At 55.4% G+C, this 18,769-nt stretch overlaps 1 protein-coding gene and 1 long non-coding RNA gene across 2 annotated transcripts in view; one reads left to right on the top strand and one right to left on the bottom strand.

The window, feature by feature from the left end:
• Nucleotides 1–17,287: 17,287 nt before the first annotated feature.
• On the bottom strand, nucleotides 17,288–18,755 carry Cebpb (CCAAT enhancer binding protein beta). The gene has a single exon (XM_055596146.1). The coding sequence runs from the start codon at nucleotides 18,681–18,683 to the stop codon at nucleotides 17,781–17,783; it is 903 nt and encodes a 300-aa protein (XP_055452121.1). The 5' UTR covers nucleotides 18,684–18,755; the 3' UTR covers nucleotides 17,288–17,780.
• The window catches only part of LOC129668238 (uncharacterized), an 8,763-nt gene continuing 7,599 nt past the window's right edge, over nucleotides 17,606–18,769 (top strand). The window contains exon 1 of the long non-coding RNA XR_008718887.1: nucleotides 17,606–17,647. This is a non-coding gene — a long non-coding RNA (uncharacterized LOC129668238). The remainder of the gene's footprint in view (nucleotides 17,648–18,769) is intronic.

Below are 18,769 nucleotides of genomic sequence, written 5' to 3' on the forward strand. Positions count from 1 at the left end.
CACCAACCCAAGGACCATGCATAGAGAGGACCTAGACCCCCAGCTCAGATGTAGCCCATAGACAGCTCAGTCGCCATGTGGGTTCCTTGCCAGACCACAGAAGCAGAGGATGCAGACAGTCCTGATGAGACTTGATTGGCTGGGGTCAGATGGCAGGGGAAGAGGGCTCCTTTTTCAGAGGACTAGGGAAGGGGAATAGAGGGGAAGAGGGAGGGAGAGTGGGACCAGAAGGAGACAAGGGAAGGGGTCACAATTGGGGTAGTAAAGTGAATAAATTATTAAAAAATTAATTTAAAAAATTTAAAAAACGCATAAACACACACAACACGAAAAGAGCTTTGGAGGGAGCACAGTCCATGCAAAGGACCTGTGATGGGCCAAATGCAGAAGGTTCACAAAACAGCAGTAGGTCAAGCCAGCTGTGGTAATACAGGTCTCTAATCACCGGCAGGAGGATTGCCATGAGTTCAAGGCCTGCTGGCTAAAAGTGAGCACAAAGCCAACCATGGCAATGTAGAAAGACCTAGCCTCAGAGAAGGCGAGAGAAAAAAGCAACAAGCCCCAGAGGAGGACAGGAAGAAAGGCTAGAGCTGGAGCCTAATGCAAGCCCCCACACAGTGCAGAGGAGGTTGGATTTTAGTTTATGGTCATACAAAGCCACAGAAGGCGGTAAGAGGGAGCTGACAAGTCCTGTCAACTGTGGTGCGGTGGTTCACTCTTGACCAAGGCAGGGAAGAGCCTGCAAGGATTCTAGGACTTAAAGGCTTGCCCTGACCTGATACACAGGCTCTGGGAGTCCACGACCTGATGGGTCCATTCACCCCGACCTGAACCTCCTAGAGAACATTCCAGGCTGTGATGATCTCAGCCTTCCCCACTTCCTCCAGAGAGGACCCCTGAGGAGGCAGTCCCAGCCCCAGGAGGACCCACACACACCGGTGCCCAATCCATTCCCTGTAGCATGTAGTACCCATATGCTTCCTAGTGTGTGTGCCCACCTTTGGGCAGCCCACCCACCCTCACCCTACACAGTTCAGCTGCCACCTCCCTAGCTAGCTCTTTCTCCCTGTCTCTCAGTCTCTGTGTCCTAGCCCTCCTGGCCCCTGGCCTCTAGCCTGAGGTCTGGGTAGATACTCTTCTGGCTAGCCCCAGGGATACAGGGTTGGGACAGGTGTCTTCTTCCCAGCATCCTCTGGGCCAGGTGAGGACAGACCTGCTCCACTCTTCCAGCTCAGCCCTGGCTAAGTCAACCCATCCCAGGACCTACCACCCTGAAACTGCAGGGCTTCGGGAAGATGAGGCATGACTTAGAGCCTCCTGGAAATACAAGCTTGAGCAGGAATCATAGGGCAAGCCTCCCTGAAGGGGCCCCCATTTACACATGGGGAAACCAAAGCTCAGAGAGGGCACCCCACTGGCATAGGGCCACACAGCTAATTGCAGGCAGACTATGACCCCGGGCCTTGGGCAGGGCTTCAGAGAGATTCCCTCCCCCTCCATCCCCCAGCTTCCTTCCGCAGAGGCCACTGGGCCTCCTGTCCTGGGAGTTCTTCCAGAACCATCCACGCATCGCCTGCTTCTCACACAGGTAGAGAAACAATCCACTCTTTCTGCACACCTGCATGGCGACTGAGACTCTGCAGAGCTTGTCTGGCTGAAAGGTTCTACCTCCTGGCGTGCCAAGCAGCCTGACAGCTTCCACAAGCCCTCCTCCCAACATCCCAATAGACGCCAGTCTTTTCTGGTACAGGAAGTGACTGTGATTCCTCATGTCCCCTCCACATATGTACACACACATGCACATATATGCATGCCCCCACACCTCCAAGGCAGCTGAATCATGGGAAGTGGCATCAAGTCTTAACTAGGGGCAACAGGTGGCTTCACCTAACTCCGGGTTTCTGGCCTGCTCCAGGCACCTCCAGAGCACAAGCCCCCAAAGCTGGAGGAGCCTGGAATGACCATCAGGAATAGAGGACTAGAATGGGGCAGATTGGGGACCACTGAGCTAGGGCTCTGGCTGGAAAAGTTTCTTGGTGGCACAGATGGCTGGAGCCCCAGCTCTCCTGAAGCCCCCTTCTCCTTGACGGTGTGTGGAGGTCCTTGGAGAGAATGGGAGTTAATACAATCAAGCGAGAGCATCCGCCAAGCCAGAGTACAGATAGGAAACAGCTGTGAGAGCAGCCCCAGTGTTGGGACCATGCAGCGAGGAACCAGCTTCTGGGATGCTGGGGGGGTGCTGGGAACCCTCACAGGGGTCGGACTCATTTCCTGCCCCTCCAAAAAGACAAGCTGAGGCCTGACTCACTCCCACTGAAACCATCCCTTCCCCTGCCCTGCCAGTTCCTTCCCATCTGCTCTCCCAAAGCCTGGGACAAGTTGACTCCCTGCCCGTTGGCCCTTGGACAGTAGTGGGGTGGGGATGGGGGCCCACAGAGGCCTCATGCATGGAGATGACCCCCCCCACCAGGAAGCCCAGCAAGTCTCTCTGCTCAGCCTCCATTGGGCCTCTGCCTTCCCAGGGATTACTGGGGGTCAAGTCTCTCCTTAGGCTTCTCCTCATTCTTTGGATCCAGGAAGAAGTCCAAGCACATTCTGATCTGATTAGAACCCCAATACCGTACATGCACCCCACACCTGCCCCTCCTCTCCCCCACACAGCCTCCTTGCTGTTCCCAGAACTCAGAAAACAGAACGGTGAGGCCGGCCACGTGGATCAGTGGCTGGAGAGCTTTCCTATCACACAGGAAGGCTCTCATTATCCCAGCACTCAGGAGGCTGAGGCAGGGGGATGGCTATGTTTGAGGACATAGCCTAGGCTACATTGTGAGCTCCAAGCCAGCCAGAGTTACAAGGTGAGGAGAGAGAATTCCCGTTGATTGACATCCACTTCCGTGGGCCCCACAGGGACTCGGTGAGGTAAGTAGGGAGCCAGCGTGCGATGTTTATCCCTTTCACTTGTATGCGTTCATTCGCCAGCCAGCTGCTCACTGTCATCCAGCACGTGACATCCTACGATTCCCACTCAAAGGCAGGACTGAGGTCTGGGAACCCAGAAATGAGTGATGGTGACGTGGTTGGTGTGAGACTGCTGAAGCATTGGGGTAGTGGAGTGGTTAAGAGCACTTGTTGCTCTTTCAGAGGACTTGGGTTCAATTCCCAGCGCCCACATGGAGGCTCACAACCAGCTCTAACCCCAGTTTCACTATGTAGCCTAGGCTGTTCTCAAACTAGCCATCCCCCTGCCTCAGCCTCCTGAGTGCTGAGATAACAAGAGCATAGCAGCGTGCTCTGTTTTGTGTGCTGGGCATGGAACCCAGGCCTTCGTGTGTGTGCTAGGAAAGTGCTCTACCTTGGAAAACATTAACATCACGACTCAAAGTGAGAGCCCATGGGGTCCCCGGGGTGGAGCACATTGGCTGGCTGAGTCTTGGCACCCTCCATGTTGTGTGCTGGCGCTGAGCACGGTGAGGGTCGTGCCTGGCTTAGCTGCCCAGGGTACAAACGTGCAGAAGCCACAGCTTGCTTGAGAGCTTGAGAATATGAACGGTGGCTTCATGTCCCACAGCCAAACCATGGGCGTGGCCCAGCGTCTTCTGACATCCACATGGAGGTCTATGGCACTGTGGAAAACCATGCACCAAGAACCACAGAGGGACACCAAAAGTGTCGCCAACACAAAGACGAGAGCAGGCACCCCAGTGGGTGGCCCACAGGTCAGCTGCCCTCTGGAAAGTCAGGCCAGTGGTTGTCAGACCACGGCAGCCCACGGGTGCACTCCACACTTCAAGCTCCTACAGCCAGGAAGAGGTCAAAGAATAGTAGAGCAAAAAGGGCATCCACCCGCAAAGAGATGAAAGAAAGGCCTAAGAAAAGACCTAGAGGTTTGAACCCCAAAATCAAAAGCCCCTACAGGGTGTGTAAGGAGAGGTCAGCCATCCAACATTGTTCTTGGCCTCACCGCAAAATGTTTCTGAGAATGTTCACACGTGCTACTAAAGTCATTTTCATTTACAACTAACAGGAACAGAAGCAGAGACTGAAGCCACAAGTTCAAGGTCAGCCTGGCTTATGGAACGAGATCATCTGAAAATAAATTAAGAGAATGCAGCTGGGTGTGGTGGTATAGGCCTAGGCCTGTGATCCCAGCTGCTCAGGAAGCTGAGGCAGGAGGATCACACCTCTGCAGAGCAGGTCCCAGGCCAACCTGGGCAACTGAGAAAGACAATCTCTCAAAATAAAAAGTGAAAAAAAAAAAAATTAAAAGAAAATTGGCTGGGTGGCGGAGCATTTGCCTAGCTCATACAAGGCCCTGGGTTCAATCCCCCACACTCTCACCACCACCACAAACAGTAATTACAACAGTGGGATCTGGGAAGAGGCCTCAGTTGCTAAAGTGTTTGCCATGTAAGCACAGGCGCCTGACTCCCACCCTAGACCCTAGGTGAAAAAGCTGACCTTGGTGGCTACACACTTGTGAGGAGGCCAGTGAGAGACCAGTGGATCCCTGGAGCTCACTCCCTGACTGGATGGCAGGCTTAACCTAGTTCCTGAGTTCCAAGATGGTAGGAAACTCTGCTTCAAAAACAAAATGATGGTGCCTGAAGAATGGCACCCGAGTTGACCTGTGGCTATGTGTGTTCATGTGCGTGTGAATAATAATAATTAATAATAATAATAATGAGGAGGAAGGGAGAATGAGAAAAGGGGGAAGAGGAAGAGGAAAAGAAGAGGGGGAGCAGGAGGGTGAGGAGGAGAAGGAGAAGGAGGAGGAGGGGAGAAGAAGGAGGAGGACAGACGGGCCAGGCAGAAGTGAACAGTTCCCTGTGAGGACTGAGTGCCCCTTATGCTCCCAGTGGGACTGTCTGCCCTGCCAATTCCTTCTTTGCCCATATTTCTCGATGCAAGTATAGAGCCCAGGGCTCACCCCTGTCCACAGTAGCCTTCCCTGGGGAGGACATAGATCAGCAAGGTGAGTGGCAGGGACTGCTGTCCTCAGCTTGTGGTTGAACCTCAAAGGACACGGCTCAGGTGAAAGTGCAGGTGGCCTGTCAGACACAGGGCCTGTGGAGCCATCCCCGTGGAAAAGCAGGGCCTTCTAGAACCACTAAAAATTTCAAAATGGTGGCAGCAGGCCATTGTTAACTTACATGAACCAACACTTTCTTCCTTCTCTTTCTCCTTATTTTTCTTGTTATGTTTATAAATTATGCCTGTTTATTTGTGTATGTGTGTGTGTGTGTTTGAGTGTGCCAGCACACATGTGTGGAGGTCGGAGAACACGTGTGGAAACTGGTTCTGTTCTTCCACTGTGTGGCTCCTGGAGAGTGAAATCAAGTGGTCAGCCCCACCCCCTTTTTTTGAACCTGGATTTCATTTTGTAGCCCAGGCTGGCCTCAAACTCACAATCTTTCTACAGGACCTCCAGAGTGCTAGGACTGGCATCTATCCCAGCAGCTGCCCTGGAGAGCACAGGGAATGCCCGAAGAAGCCCACTCCAGCCCCCTTAGATTGCCAAGAACCTTCCCAAACAGCACTGTGGTCAGTAAGAATCCCTTGTGACCCCAGGCAGCCAGGAAGCTGCTTTTCTAGAACTTTCCATTCTGTTCTGCCATTCTGGCAGGCTGGGGTTTGAGAGCCCCCTTTCTACCTTGGCAGTCCTGGGAGCAGCGGCATGGAGACACAGGAGTGTGCATGTCCCAGCCTCCCCTGAGGCCCCCAGGCTGCCAGGTTGACGCTAAGAGGCCGGGTTCAGGGACTAGATGAAACTAGATTTGTACCCAAGCCCGGCGGAGGGAAGGGGGGGCAGGGGGCAGCTAGAGATCCCACACTCTGACCTAGGAAGCAAGGTAAAGGCCATGGGAGGTAAGCAGAGGCTGGGGCTCCAAATGGGGGCCTGTGCCCCACTGACCCCCGCCTCCTTGGAGCTGCAGCTCTGGGCTGGACCTTTTTTTGCCAAACTGCTTTCGCCATCTCCATCGGGCCCTGGGGAGCCTCCCAGATTGCAGTGGAGCCGTTCCTGTTGCTGAGGCCAGACCAGAGCAGCAGGGAGGGAGCACACTGGTATCCTCCAACCTGGGCTCAAATCAGGACCTGTCACCCCAGTGGCTGTGTGACCTCCAGCAATGTGCACGCCCACTCTGAACTCCGGGATTGGTTTAGTTTTCTCCTTGAGCTCAGGTGCCTAAGACACCCCTTCCCCTGGAAACATGACTGCCTGCCTGCATGGGTCTCTTTGCTGCCTTCCTTCCCTTTAACCCATTCCCACCTCCCCGCCCACCTCATTCTACTCTGTTTCAGTGTCTTCCTCCAGTTGTTGCATTGTTGCTCTGACAAGAGATTTTAACTGTGTAGCACAGCGCAAAAAGAAGTGGTTGGGACCCGCTGAGCTCTGCGAAGTTTCTTTGTATTTCCTTTTGGTTTTGTTGTATTTTGCTTTGTTTTTCAAAACAGTGTCTGGTATAGCTCATGCTGGGCTCGAACTCCCTGTGTAGCCGAGGCTGACCTTCAACCTCTGCTTGTCCTGCTTCTGTCTCCCTTGTGCTGGGCTAAGGGGAGTGCACCGTTCTGCCCAGTCTTTGCATGGGGCCCAGGGCCTCTTGGGCAGCAGGCAAGTGCTCTGCCAATCAAGCCGGGGTGGTCTACAATGCGGGCTTTGATGTATCCAGAGGACCACCTTCCTGGATAGGATCCTCAGACCTCTCAGCCATCCAGGAGGCTTCCTGATGGCCCCAGCAGGCGGTAACTCCTCTGCCTGCAGGGGAGCTGCCAAAATGAGTGGGCCTCCCTGGTGACTGCCCTGCAGAGCACAGAGAGCGGCCTTTGGACCAGCATCCTCCCTCAGTGAACACCTTCAAGATTCACCAGCTCTGGGCTCAGATCCGCAGCCCAGCTGTGATTTTGGCAGCGTCCAGGCCGCCCCTTGGCTCTGGTTGGAGGCTGTGAGAGGCTCATGAGTCTTTTGTAGGCGAGTGTTTTCTTTCTCTCGGGGGCATTGGAGGTCAGAGTGTCTCTCGGTATCATTTTGAACAGGCAGAGAAATGGGAAGATTCGTGTGAGGCTCCAGGCTGTCTCCTCCCACAGCTTCCCTGCACTTTGGTCCTCTTTTCCTATTTGGTCATTTTCCTATTTTTTTTTTTTTTAAGGCAGAGTGCGAAATCTCTGGGTAGCTCAGGCTGGCCTTGAACGTGCCATCCTCCTAAGAGCCGGTAACCCAAGCACACGCTGCCAGACCCAGCCTCCCATGGCCCTTCTCTCTGCACTGCTTTTTTTTTTCTTTTGGCTGAATTATTTGAGAATGTGTTGTGACTGTAATGTCACTCCCCACCCGTTATCTCCTGACAGCCATCACATGCGCACGCATGCACACAGCGGCACACAGGCACTCACAAGTGTACACCCAGTGCTAGAACTGAGTTCAAGTCAACATCACAAGTGTCCCCACGTGGGTCTTCTGACATTCATCTGGTCCAGAGTGCTGTAAGTCCCTTCAGTCGTATTTGGGTCTCACTGTCCGGAGCCGCGCCTTCCTTGGTGTCCCCCCCCCCATTTCCACGAGCACCGGATTTGAGCTCCCCCCACATTCCCTGAGGGCTGGAGCTGGGCTCTCTGCTTCTCCGCACGGTGGTGGCAAGGGTGACGCTGGGCTCCTAAGGGAACTGTGAGGACACCTGCAATTTGTCCCACACCTGGAAAACGAGGACAGAGAAGCATTTCACCCCACAGCAAGATTTCAAGGATTAAATGCGACACGGCCCAAGGTCTGCTTTTGCAATGTTCGCTGCCCATGTCTGACCTATCTCCTGGGCCCTGTCCCAGACCGCATCCCAGAATTTCCACCCAACCCAGAAAAAGACAGGGACACAAGGAGCTTGGAATTCATTCCACCTGGCCACAGGCAAGCTGATACCGGCTTCACCTGACCTCCTAAACAAACAACAGGGACAGAGGCCAGAGGAGACAGAAGCTTCTCACAGCCACTGAGGGACCCTCAATCTCCCTCTGTACCTTTTCAACGAAAGGCAGTTTTACCTCCAAACAACAGCTAGGGGCTTTGATGGGGAGCCTGGCATGGTGGTGCATACCTGTTAACCCAGCACTTCAGTGGCTGAGGCAGGAGGATGGCGAGTTAAAAGCAAATGTGGGAAGATCCTATCTCAAACAAACAAACAGAAAATCTAAGAGTGGTTATTTAACTCCTGTAACCTCAGTACTCAGGATGCTGAGGTAGGAGGATCACCATGCATTTAAGAACCCAAGCCAGTAGAGCCCAGCAGGTGAAGACGGGAATGGTGCTATACCCTCTTAGAAGAGAAAGTTGCCCCATTCCAAACATCACCTGTGTTGTGGCTGTGGCACCCGGACCCACACCAGAACCAAGGTGTCCAGGAGCTGATAGGCAGGCCTCGCCATCACTGTCTCCTGCTTCCCACCTGGGCCCAGTGGCAGAAGCGAAGAGGGCCAGTGCTGACATCCGGCACATCCGGGACTTAAGGAACAGCTTAAGAAAAGGGGGTCCTAGAATGCTGTTTGGTAAGCCCTCAGACACTCCAGAGAGTCTGTGACACCCCTCCCCCCAACCTCTGGGAAGCCAAGAGTGAGGGACAGGGCAACCAAGCCCTGTCCTTGGAAACAAGGGCAGGGGGTCCGGGATCTGGAATCCCAGACAAGTTTAGCATATTAATAGATGAAAATGATGATGCTGCTACGATGATGACAGTGATGATGGTTTAACCCCCCAGATAATGAAGAAATCATGACTCCTCGGTGATAAAGATGAATGAGGAGCTGCCTTGCAAGCTTAAGGGCCTGTGTTCAGATCCAGACACACAGGATGAGCCTGTAATCCCCATGCTGGGCAGGTGGGGACAGCAGGATCCCAGGCCCAATGGCCAAACAGTCTAACATAATCCATGAGCTCCAGGTTCTGTGAAAGAGCCTGTCTTTAAAAGTAAGGTAGAAAAGCTGGGCAGTGGTGGCACAGTCCCAGCATTTGGGAGGCAGGGGCAGGGGCAGGGGCAGGGGCAGGGGCAGGCAGATCTCCATGCGTTAAAGGCCAGCCTGGTCTACAGAGTGAGTTCCAGGAGGGCCAAGGCTACACAGAGGAACCAACCAATCAACCAAACAAATAAAGTAGAGAGGGGCTGAGGAACCAGGCAGAGGTGGCACACAGCTGTGATCCCAGCACTCAGGAGGCAGAGGCAGGCAGCTCTCTGTGAGTCTGAGGCCAGCCTGGTCTACAAAAGGAGTCCAGAACAGCCAAGGCTACACAGAGAAACCCTGTCTCAAAACACACACACACACATACACACACACACACACACACACACACACACCAGTCAATAGTTGATAAACAGAAGTAGGCAAAGGCCAGCCAGATGACTCCGTGGGTGAATGCACTCGCTGCCAAGCCTGCCGACCTGAGTTGATCCTCTGGACCCACGTGGAGGGTAAAGCCAACTCCTCCAAGTTGCCCTCCGACCTCCACACACATGTAAACAAGCGGATGAATAAGCAAATAAATAAGTACCGTGAAAAGGTTTTTTAATGAGCAAATGAATGAATGCTTGAAAGCTGGAAGCCGTCCAACATGTTTACGTTTCCCAAGTCCCTCCCCGCAAATGCCTGGTCAGGACACAAAGAGAGAAGCTTCGCTCCCTGCCCCCTCTGTAGCTGCTGGTGAGCCCAGAGCTCCAAAAGACAGAAACCGGGGACTGACTGCAAATCTGAGGCCAGGCAGGACCGTTTGCTAAGGCCAGGCCGGTCTCAAAAACTTAAACCAAAACCGAAAGTGAAGCCCTGCGGGATTTGCTCTGATCAGGTGACCAGAGCGTGACCCTCAGCACTGGGACAGAGTGTAGCCCTCAGCCCTCTGGGTCCCACGGAGGCTCCGGGCCTGAGTCACATGCCAGGAGACCTGTGGAGTTGCTGCGAGGACCAAGCCACGCACAGCCCCCTGGAGTCCCTCCACCTGCCATGCTTGACAGAGGCCTGATGAGGCTCAGGACAGGGAGAAGATGAGGTCCCCAAGGCTAGCCTGATCTACATAGCGAGTTCCAGGCCAGCCAGAGCCACACAGTGGGACTATATTGAAAATAAATAAAGAAACAAAAAATTTGTTTTAGTTTTGTTTGATTTGATTTTTCAAGACAGAGTTTCTCTGTGCAGTCCTGGCTGTCTGTGCTGGAACTCACTCGGCAGACCAGGCTGGTCTCGAACTCTCAGCGATCTGCCTGCCTCTGCCTCCCGAGTGCTGGGATTAAAGGTGTGCACCACCTCAGCCTGGCAAAAAACAAACAAACAAAAATTTAAAAGAAACAAACTGGGAAGGATTGATGACAACTCAGTGATTTATTCTCCGTTCAGATGAAATGCACTGTTTAGAGGTTGTCATTTTCCTATAAATTTTAGGTCTTTTTCAAAATGGTAAGTGTGTTTTTGTTTAACACACACACACACACACACATACACACACACACACTGAGGGGTATCATTAGCATGAGCGGGAATTCAAACAGATCTATCATTTCCTATGTTTCCCAAGGGTGTGACCCTCAAGTCCACTCTTGGGGCCACTTAAAGACCTGTTTGTAGAGTGTCCACCTCGGCCCCGATGGGAGCCAATGTATCCCCAAGCTATTAAATGAGAGCTACTCAGCAATAAAAAGGACTAGTGAGCCACACACTGCCACTTGGGGAAATGTCAGCTTGGACTCGGGGCCGCAACGTGGGGTTTCTTTAACACAGTTCTTAGACACAGGTGAGCCAGTGCTTGCTATCGGAAATCAAGGGGCTAGGGTCGGGGATGCAGCTCTGTGGGTAGAGCATACTGAACTAGCATTCACAAAGTCCAGGGTTCGAGCCCCAACATCTCATGAAACCTGCCATAGTGTAGGCCTATCATCCCAGCACTCAAGAAGGCGAGGCAAGGAGAGAAGAACTCCAGGGCTAACCTGGACTACATGACGTACTGTCTCAACAACAAAGTCAGGATACTGGTGACGATGAGGTAGGTATAGATAGGGGCTCTTGGGCATTGGCTTGTCCCCTAGAGGTCCCGAGCTGGGAAAGCTAAGTGACTTTGCAGGTGTGGACAGTAGATTAAAGAGGAACAACACACAGCAGGAGATGGGCACATGGGCCAGGAGAGATGAGGCAGTAGAACAAGTGAGAAATGTCCCCTGAGGAGGCCTAAGTGGACTTAAACGAGACGTGGCACAGTCCCAAAATGGCCTATGAGAACCTCGTGGCATGTGCCTGGGGTCGGGGAGAAAGGCAAGAAATGCTGCTTCTGTCCATCAGTCACCAGCCAGCCACCCCATGGAGCAGGAGATGCCCGGGCCCAGCAGCCCTGATCCGCCCCAGTGCTCTCTCCTCCACAGCCACAGCCTGGGTCTCCCAGGCCCCTAAGGAGGTTTCCTCCTCCCTGGCTACGTCTGTCCCTTCCCCGGGCCTCGGGGCCAGGCCAGGGATCTGGTGACAGCTATAAAAATAATAACTCAGCCAGCCAGCTCTCTGGTGATCCTGGTGGGCTGGGCCTGGCGGCTGCTGAAGGTGCCTTCCAGCCCTGGCAGCCTGGCGTCTCCAGGGAGCAGGTGCTCGTGGCTGGGGCTCGGGGCGGAGAGGTCACTTGGGGTGACACCTGGGCCCTACACAGTTGACAGCAAGCTCTATGGACCATGGCAGGGCCTGGGTCTCTCTGACAGTCGGGACTTCGGTGGGAAAGCAGGGTCTGAAGCCAGGTGAGGCCAGCCAAAGCCAGCCAAAGCCAGCTAAGAAGTTTCTACCCAGCCCAAGGGCCTGGGTCACGCCTGACCTGAAGCATGCTGAGATCCCAGAGGCATCTGGAGACACCAGACGCCTTCACACATGACTTCTGTAATTCAAATGAATTAAATCAACCCTTTCACCTCTTCTAACAGAGACCTTTTCTCCTCTCAGGGCGATGGTGTCAGCAGAACAGCCTAGACAAGGAAGTGCTAGGCCACCACTAAGAAACACAGGTGACAAAGAGGCCCAGTCAGCTCTATGCCATTTGGGCAAATGTGTCAGAAATGAATTCAGCTGGCAGTAACAGGAAACCAAACGACAAAGGTCTCAGTGAACAGAGATTTCTTTTCTCCACGTAAACGAGCACAGAGCAAAGCCAGCAAGGACCAGTGCGGTTTCTCTGCCACCACTGGGGCTCAAATGCCTTTTGCCTCCTGGGTTTGCCACCACGAACAAAGCGTTGCCTCTGGGTTCAAGGTGGCCTCTGCAGCTCCAGCCATCACGTCTGAGTTCCAAGCAGAGCACAGGAAGATGTAAGGGATTCAAGTGCAGCAGAAAGGGGAATCAAAGCCATGCGCCTCGCAGCCGAGTCCTGCAGAGAAGCTCCCCGCAGCCCCTCCTACAGCTTCTGCTCACGGCTCAGCTCGAGGGCCATTCCTAGCTGCAAGGGAAGCTGGGGAGACGGAGTCTCTCCACAGGCAGCCGTTCCCAGAAAGTGGGCAGTCCCGTTGCTGAGGGAGACGGGGAGGTGCGCACACTGAACTGGCAACGTGGGCTACCACAGAGGTGGGGATGGGATGAAAACCCGCAGAGGAAAATTCTAGAAGCTAACAGATGCCATCTCCAGCGGCCTCTGCATGAACTAACCTGTCAAATCTTTTTAAAACACTCCGAGGAATGTTGCTGTTTTCTTGTCACAGCCAGGGAAAAGGAGTGCTTGTTTGCCCAGTTCACAAGTCCAGGACACAGTGGACTCAGCCGCAGTGTCCAAGGACAATGGCTAACATCCACTCTGTACTGGGACGGGATTGTTTCAAGTACATCACGTGCACCAGCTCAGCCCTCACTACATCCTTATCCTTACAAAGCGAGTTCATTATTATCCCACTTAATAAGCAATGAATCAGAGGCACAGAGAGGCAGAGTAACATACCTAAGGCCACACAGCAAGGGTGAAGAGGTTTATTTCTGGGTTTTAAAATAGGAGTGCTTTTGACTTTTTTTTTTTTTTTTTTTTTTTTTTTTTGTATTAGTTATCCACAGTCTCTGGAAAGTAAACAAAAGCAAGCCTCCTGCTCGTGCCCCAGTCCTGCGGCCACAGGAGGCCGGCTTCCCATCTCCCACCCCAACCCCCAGGCGGCTGCCCTCTGTCCCACACACAGCTTCCCAGAGAACTCCTCTCTCTCTTGGCTCCCAGCCTTTGTTCCTCCCGTCCCGCCTGGCCAGCCTGGCCCCTCTTCCTGCCTGGCACACGGCTCGGCTCAAGTGGCTCCAGGCCCTGGGTCACAGGCTCGAATCCCTGAGCTCTGCCGGGCCAGGCAGGCAGGCAGGCGCTCTGCTCCTTCACCCACTGCACTTTGCTGAGCCTCCGGGCCCGAGGGGCCTGTTCCGTTCGCCAACAAGCTTATCAGGGACTCTGTGGGTGCCAGGTTCTGGCCGGGTACCCACACTCAGCCCTTCTCAGACGGCATCAGTTGGCCTCACCCTGGCCTCAGAGGCCCGAAGAAAGCACCCACCACCCTCCGTCCTCCTCTGCCAATTTCAGACCTCTACACCATCCCTCCGGCCCTCCTCTGGGCCTTCCCACCTGCTGACGGGCCCGAGGCCCGTCCTCAAGGGACCTTCTACCACTTCTCAGTCTTTTCTCAAAGATCTAACTGCTGTCTGAATGAATGAATTTGTTACTGTTTCCTTTGTAGGGGTAAGGAGTCTGAGGCAGGGTCTTCTGTAGCCCAGGCTAGCCTCAAACTACATAGTTGAGGATAACCTTGAACTCCTGACCCTCCTGCCTCCACCTCCTGAGTGTCAGCGTAACAGGCAAGTGCCACCCCACCATATATCACCCAACATTGTTTCTACTAGCTAGTAAAGTCCCTCACTTGGGGCAAGTGAGCCTTTACTTGATGATGGTTGACCAGATGGACTCTGTCCGCTATGAGGAAAGCCAAGCCCAGAGAAGCCAAGTGCTTTGCTTGATGCTTCCAGCCTTCAAGAGTCAAAGCTCACAGCCATGGGTCCCTGGGCACATCTTACCCTTAGAAGTTGTGTGTACCCATTGTCAGCCCCATGGCAGGGAGGGGTCTGAAGTCACCTACTGACCTGGGTTCAAATCCAGCTCCATCAGCTCAGGTCCTCTGGCATGGAACCGTGCAGGTGTTTTCCAACAAATACACACTAACCATCATTTTTTTTTCCCACCTGCCACGCACAGCTCCCAGCTTGGTTTAAATCCTCCCTTCAAATCCCATGCCTTTAAATTACCCCATAATCTTAGACTTAAGAAAATGGGGCTCCTCACTACTGCCTTACAGGACTCAGGGGGGCTTGGTCACCAGCTCTTGGCCTCCCTTGCTTTGCCCAGCCCAGGAGCTCCCGCTGCCCCAAACATGCCCTCAGCCAATGGTCACATCTGAACCCCCACAGGAGGTGTGGTTGGAGGGACACCACTGGGGTCCCTCCATGTCAGGGATCAGAGAGGGAGGGGAGGTCTGAGGTCACAGCAGAGCAGGTGAAGGACCTCGGGTATCACACCCAAGTGGGAGTTCTAGCCTCGCTTCAGCCGCTCAGCCGCTCAGCTGCTCTGCCACTCTTCGGACAGTGACCCTGCTCTGTGCCTGGCTTTCCAAGGGGGCTGAGGGTAAAAGGAAGCACACAACTCAGTGACGAGTGCACACAGAATCCTGGGCTCCCCACTCGGCCTAGGCTGGCCCAAGAGACACCTCCTCTCAGAAGCCCTCAGGGATGGTCCCACCCGTCCGTCCCACCCTTTCCTGCCCCATTTTTCTTCCTCCTGAGTCTTCGTCCCCACCTGTCATTATCTTGTTCCAGTGGCTGAATACTGAAGTGTCCTTCTCTCCTTGTTAATTGTCACCTCCTGTCTTTGTCACCACCCAACTCCAACAATGGAGCTGGCATACAGCTGGTGCTCAATAAATGAGTTGTTACATAAATGAAAACTAACCAGGCAAATGAAATGTCCAAGAGATAAAGAGCAAAACAAGTCAGGGCCGGATATGGGGGAGGGGAACATTCCTCAGAGGGTGAGAGAAGTTCCCCCAACTCTGTCTCCCCTGGGGCAAACTTTTACCCTTCCTAGTCGTGTAGCCTCTTTGCCTGGGCAGAAGAATCCTATAGCAGAGGCCACGGCCAAGGCTGAGCCTGTCACGGCAGCAAGCACAGCCTCCATGGCGGCCTCCGAGGCTTCCTTTCCGACACCCACTTCTCTCCTGGGTAAAGTCAGCGGGTTGTGGGTGGCTTCGTTAGACAATGAGATGAGAGTACATTCTGTGAACGCTCCCAGGGGTGGAGAGGGAGGGCTCTGGCTGCCCCACCTCCCAGCAAGCCTCAGCAGTGACAGCCACTTGCTGGGGCTCCCGCAGCCCACCTCTGACAGGGGGCCTGGAGAGACACTTCCGCTCTGGGCAGGCCTCACCTCACGACTACCCTTCCTTCCAGCTGTTCTCTCCCTCTGTTTTGTCTCCAGGCCTGCGGTCCAGCTGGTCCCTCTTCTGGGCAATCCCTGATCCCTGGTAGCCTGGTGACCGGATCCGTGGGTGTGTCATCCCATCAGTGACACCACCTGTCCTCGGTGCTCCCACACTGGGCCACGCTGGTGGCAGTCGAAGCCTTTGACCCACTCATTGCTTCTCCCGATCCCGGTGTTATCAGACGGGCCCGGGTTCACATCCCCCCCAGCTGCTTACACTCTACTTGGAGGTTGGGTGCCCAATCTTTAGGGCCAGGAAATGAACCTTCCATGAAGGATGGAGAACTGGAGGTAGGGACAGGGACAACAAACGAACCCCAAACTCGCTGAAGATAGGAGGTGAAGCTTCTTACACACCTTGAGTGGCAGTGACATTTCTGAGACCTCGAGTTACTTAGGCCGAGAAATGAGTGTGAAGCCACCTGGCTGCCCAGGTGTGTTAAAGTTTTCCATCCCTGGAAAGACAGAGCCTCCCGAATCTCCCCAGGTCCAGCCCAGGCTTCGCCTCTAAGTGGTTAATCCTGGAGCAGTGGAGCTGACCAACAGCCACTGGTGTGGCCAGAAGCCACCAAGACATTAGGCCACGGGGCTGCGCTGACCTTGGCCCTAGGGCCCCCCCGGGCCCAAGTGACTATCACTCTGTCTAGGCCGAGAAGGAAGCTGAATGAACGCCCCCAAGTGTCTGAAGGTCTCTGCAGGCCTCCAGCCACCTTAGCACTGGGTGGGTGGAGAGCGCCTCAGTCCTCAGCCCTGTGACAGCCGAAGGCCACAGGTGACCAGTCCTAACACTCCAGGTTCTCAGAAGGGGAGAAAAAGCATCCCCTCTTCTCAAGCCACAGGGTCACCGCTCACCCCCAAAGTTCCCCAGGCTCCTCTAGGCCTTTGCCAAACTGCTCTGTTGCCGGCTACCCAGAATTCCTCAGGGCAGGGTGCTCAGAGGGCCCCAGACAGCCACAAGCTATCGACACCCATAAAGCAAAGGGCACAGCAGTGCGGCCTTCCATGAGGCTTGAGGGAGATACCGGCAGGCTCCGGGCTTGCAGGCCCTGGGCAGGCGCTCCACACTCAAGACAGCCAACTGCCAGGAGCCTCCCATCAAAAATAATAACAAGAACAAACCCTTATGTAACAGCCGTACCGTGCCAGGCACGGCGGGACACGGCGTAGCCACTGCTCTCCCGACACCCTCAACTCTCTCAAACGAAACCCAGAGGCGGCGGCAGTCCCAGCAAATCCCAGGGTTGGTCCTGCATTCAAGTCCTGGCCCAGCCACCTCGAGCCAGGTGAGGGAGGGACAAAGTCCCAAAGGTGGCGGGAAGGAGAGAGCAGAACTGTCCCTTTCACCCTCTTGGCCCAGCCGCTCTTCCAGCTACCCAGGGACGTGGAAAACAGACACGAGGGCTCCCTCACGCACCACCGAACACACAGCACTCGGCACACGGTACTTACCAAAGCACTGGCCCCGACCGGGCTGCCTGGATCAGCCCCTCCTACAGATCCCCCGATCCCCAACACAAGCAGGGTTTCCAGCGCAAGGTCCCCAGCACCCATGGGTGCTGAGTCACCCCCCTGGATTCCTGACCCAGCAGTCTGCTCCCTCTCCTGGCGAGGGGGGAGGGCCGGCACCCCATCTGCCAGGGGAAGAGAAAAACCCAGATGCGACACCCCCAGCCACCACCACACGCAAACCAAAAATAACCCGGAGCCCCCTACACACCAGAAACACAAAAACAAAATCTCGCATAAATCCAAAGTCGGGAGGGAAGAAGAAAAAAAAAATATTTTTTTCAAAAGCCAACTACTGCCCCCAAAAGGCTTTTAAACATTCTCCAAAAAAGTTTATTAAAATGTCTTCACTTTTAATGCTCGAAACGGAAAAGGTTCTCAAAATATACATACGCCTCTTTTCTCATAGAAATAGAACTTTTTTTTATAATACAAAAAAAATAATAAGACCAAAAAAAAAAAAAAAACCAAAAACAACAACAAAAAACAACCAAAAACATCAACAGCCAACAACCCCGCAGGAACATCTTTAAGTGATTACTCAGGGCCCGGCTGACAGTTACACGTGTGTTGCGTCAGTCCCGTGTCCACACGCGCTCGAGCCACGTTCGATCCGGATTGCATCAAGTCCCGAACGGAACCCCGGGGCGCGCGCGGTGCAGGCAGGTGCGTGCGTGCGTTCGTGCGTGCGCGCGGCGGGCGGCGGCGGCCGGGGGGGAGGGGTCCCCTCGGCGCAGGTGCAGGTGCGCGCGGGGCGGGCGCGGGGGTCCCCCCCGGGCGCCCCCACACGCCCGGCGCGCTAGCAGTGGCCCGCCGAGGCCAGCAGCGGCTCGGGCAGCTGCTTGAACAAGTTCCGCAGCGTGCTGAGCTCCCGCGACAGCTGCTCCACCTTCTTCTGCAGCCGCTCGTTCTCGGCCGTGAGCTCCAGCACCTTGTGCTGCGTCTCCAGGTTGCGCATCTTGGCCTTGTCGCGGCTCTTGCGCACGGCGATGTTATTGCGCTCCCGCCGCATCTTGTACTCGTCGCTCAGCTTGTCCACCGCCTTCTTGGCCTTGGCCTTGGCGGGCGCGGCCGGCGGCCCCGCGAAACAGGCGGCGGGCGCGGCCTTGGCGTCGGCTGGGCTCGGCGTGCCGGGCGGGCTGGAGGACGACGACGTGGACAGGCTGCCGCTGCTGCCGCTCGGCGTCGCCTGGTAGCCCAGGTAGGCGCGCAGGGCGAACGGGAAGCCGGCCGCCGCCATGGGGGGCGCGTCGTCGGCGCGCTTGCAGTCCGCGGGTTCGAAGCCCGGCTCGGCCTTGAGCGCGGCGGGCGGCGGCGGGGGGAAGCAGGCGGGCGGCGGGGCCTTGGCGCCCGCGCGGCCGAGGCTCACGTAACCGTAGTCGGCGGCGGGCTTCTTGGCCGCCTTGGCGCCGTAGTCGTCGGCGAAGAGGTCGGAGAGGAAGTCGTGGTGCGCGGGCGCGGGCGCGGGCGCGGCGAAGTCCGCGGCGGGCGCGAGCGGCTCCAGGTAGGGGCTGAAGTCGATGGCGCGCTCGTGCTCGCCGATGGCCGGCTCGGCGGCGGGGGCGCGCGGCGCGGCGCGGGCCGCCTTGGCCCCGTAGGCCAGGCAGTCGGGCTCGTAGTAGAAGTTGGCCACTTCCATGGGTCTAAAGGCGGCGGGCGGCGGCGGGAGGCATGCTGCGTCCCAGGCCAGCAGGCGCTGCATGAACGCGGGGCCCGCGGGCTCCGCTGGCGTCCCGGTCCCGTGCGCGGCTCGGACTCGGCGCGGCGGCGGCCGAGCGGGAGGTTTAT

Source organism: Psammomys obesus, unplaced genomic scaffold (genome assembly GCF_907164565.1).
Source record: "Psammomys obesus unplaced genomic scaffold, mPsaObe1.curated_primary_1811, whole genome shotgun sequence".
Taxonomy (NCBI): domain Eukaryota; kingdom Metazoa; phylum Chordata; class Mammalia; order Rodentia; family Muridae; genus Psammomys; species Psammomys obesus.

What these genes read in the sequence shown, in the direction of transcription:
- Cebpb (XM_055596146.1), bottom strand. Translation starts at nt 18,683, where the DNA reads ATGCAGCGCCTGCTGGCCTGGGACGCAGCATGCCTCCCGCCGCCGCCC.